Below are 1,463 nucleotides of genomic sequence, written 5' to 3' on the forward strand. Positions count from 1 at the left end.
GTCATAAATAACACTTTTGTGTATAAATTGCTTTGATTTTTAATGATACAATTAATTAATAGGTATGGGCCCAAATATGGGAGAAAAGAACATCAGAAATTTTTGAGAGAAAAACTATATTACATGAAAAAAGCCATATGAAAGAAAGAATGTGTATGATTCCAACTGATAGTTAATTCAGAATTTAAAAATGAGTAATGTTTAGAGTTATGCCATATTTATGAATTTTTATCCAATTCTCTAACTTATGTTAGGATAAACGAGAGCTGCATTGCACTTTGCATGGAACTGGATACAATGACATCAGTGTCAGTCTATGTATCCAGTGTCACATGGATAGCACAGAGGAAACTACGATTTCTCTAGTTTGTCCTTTAGGTGCCTTGCATTGATTGTTTTGTACCCTATACATAATTTTCACATTTAATTTTCAGAGCAGCACTTTTATTATACCCATTTTCCAGAAGAGGGATATGAAGTTCATAAAATTTAAGTAATTTGCCTAACATACCAAATAATTACCTTTGCTCTACTGCCTATAGTTTTATCAGGTTTACAGCTCACTGCTGAGTGTTGAGGTGTAGATACTGCAGGTCCTCCTGATACCTGTTCTCACTGGACTGATTTCATCTTGCATACTTTGATGGCTAATTTTCTTTTTTAAAAGATATTTTCTGCTTTTTGCTCTCATTACCACCTCAAATCTCTGTGTTTTAATTTTGCCATCTTAATGTTCTCTCTTTTTAAAAATAATTTTCATGCTTGCCAAGACTCCTCCAACTAATGAGAAAAAATTCTGCCTTCCCCATGGCTAATCAAATAACCACAGTATTTTGAATTTCATCTAAAGATCTTTTGCTTTCCATGTGTTCCTATGGCTAGCTTCTATTGCCTAAGGGTTTGGCTGTATATTTTGGGATTGTGTTTTTTGATAAGGAGGGTGAGGTCCAAAACTATACTTGGAGTTTGAAAAGCAGATTATCTCTCTAGATAGCTCATCTTTTTTTTTTTTCTTTTCTTAGTTTTGCGACATAGAGCCCCACCTTCTCTTCTTTTAAATCTCACTATATAAATTTTTTTGTTATGGCAGAAACCTCCACATGGATTCCAGAAAAAAATGAAGCTGGAGATTGTAGACAAAAGAAATCCCGTGTTTATTAGAGTTGCAACAGTTGCAGACACGGATGATCACAAAATAAAAGTAAGTGCTTTCTGCTGTGATTTTGTTTTGACTTTTTGTTACAAGACATCTTGGATGGAAACCTTAGTAGATTTTTGATTTGTCAAGTCCTGTAATTAAATTAGTAAAACCACAGGAATATACAAATTAAGTGCCTGCACATCTTTATAAGTCACTATTTATCCAGTTTTTTTTCCTTTAATCTGCAAGAAGTTTTCTCTTTAATTATGGCTGACTTTTAAGATTTGGTATCTACTTTTTCTAAATGCACATGCAGAATATT

The 1,463-nt window shown here is 32.9% G+C and overlaps 1 protein-coding gene across 1 annotated transcript in view; it reads left to right on the forward strand.

Moving 5' to 3' along the window:
- L3MBTL3 (L3MBTL histone methyl-lysine binding protein 3) overlaps window positions 1-1,463 on the forward strand; it is a 136,790-nt gene that overhangs the window by 66,228 nt on the left and 69,099 nt on the right. The window contains exon 11 of the mRNA XM_019628837.1: window positions 1,091-1,201. Within this exon, the coding sequence (XP_019484382.1) occupies window positions 1,091-1,201 (111 nt within the window). The remainder of the gene's footprint in view (window positions 1-1,090; window positions 1,202-1,463) is intronic.

This window comes from Hipposideros armiger, unplaced genomic scaffold (assembly GCF_001890085.2).
Source record: "Hipposideros armiger isolate ML-2016 unplaced genomic scaffold, ASM189008v1 scaffold_811, whole genome shotgun sequence".
Lineage (NCBI taxonomy): Eukaryota > Metazoa > Chordata > Mammalia > Chiroptera > Hipposideridae > Hipposideros > Hipposideros armiger.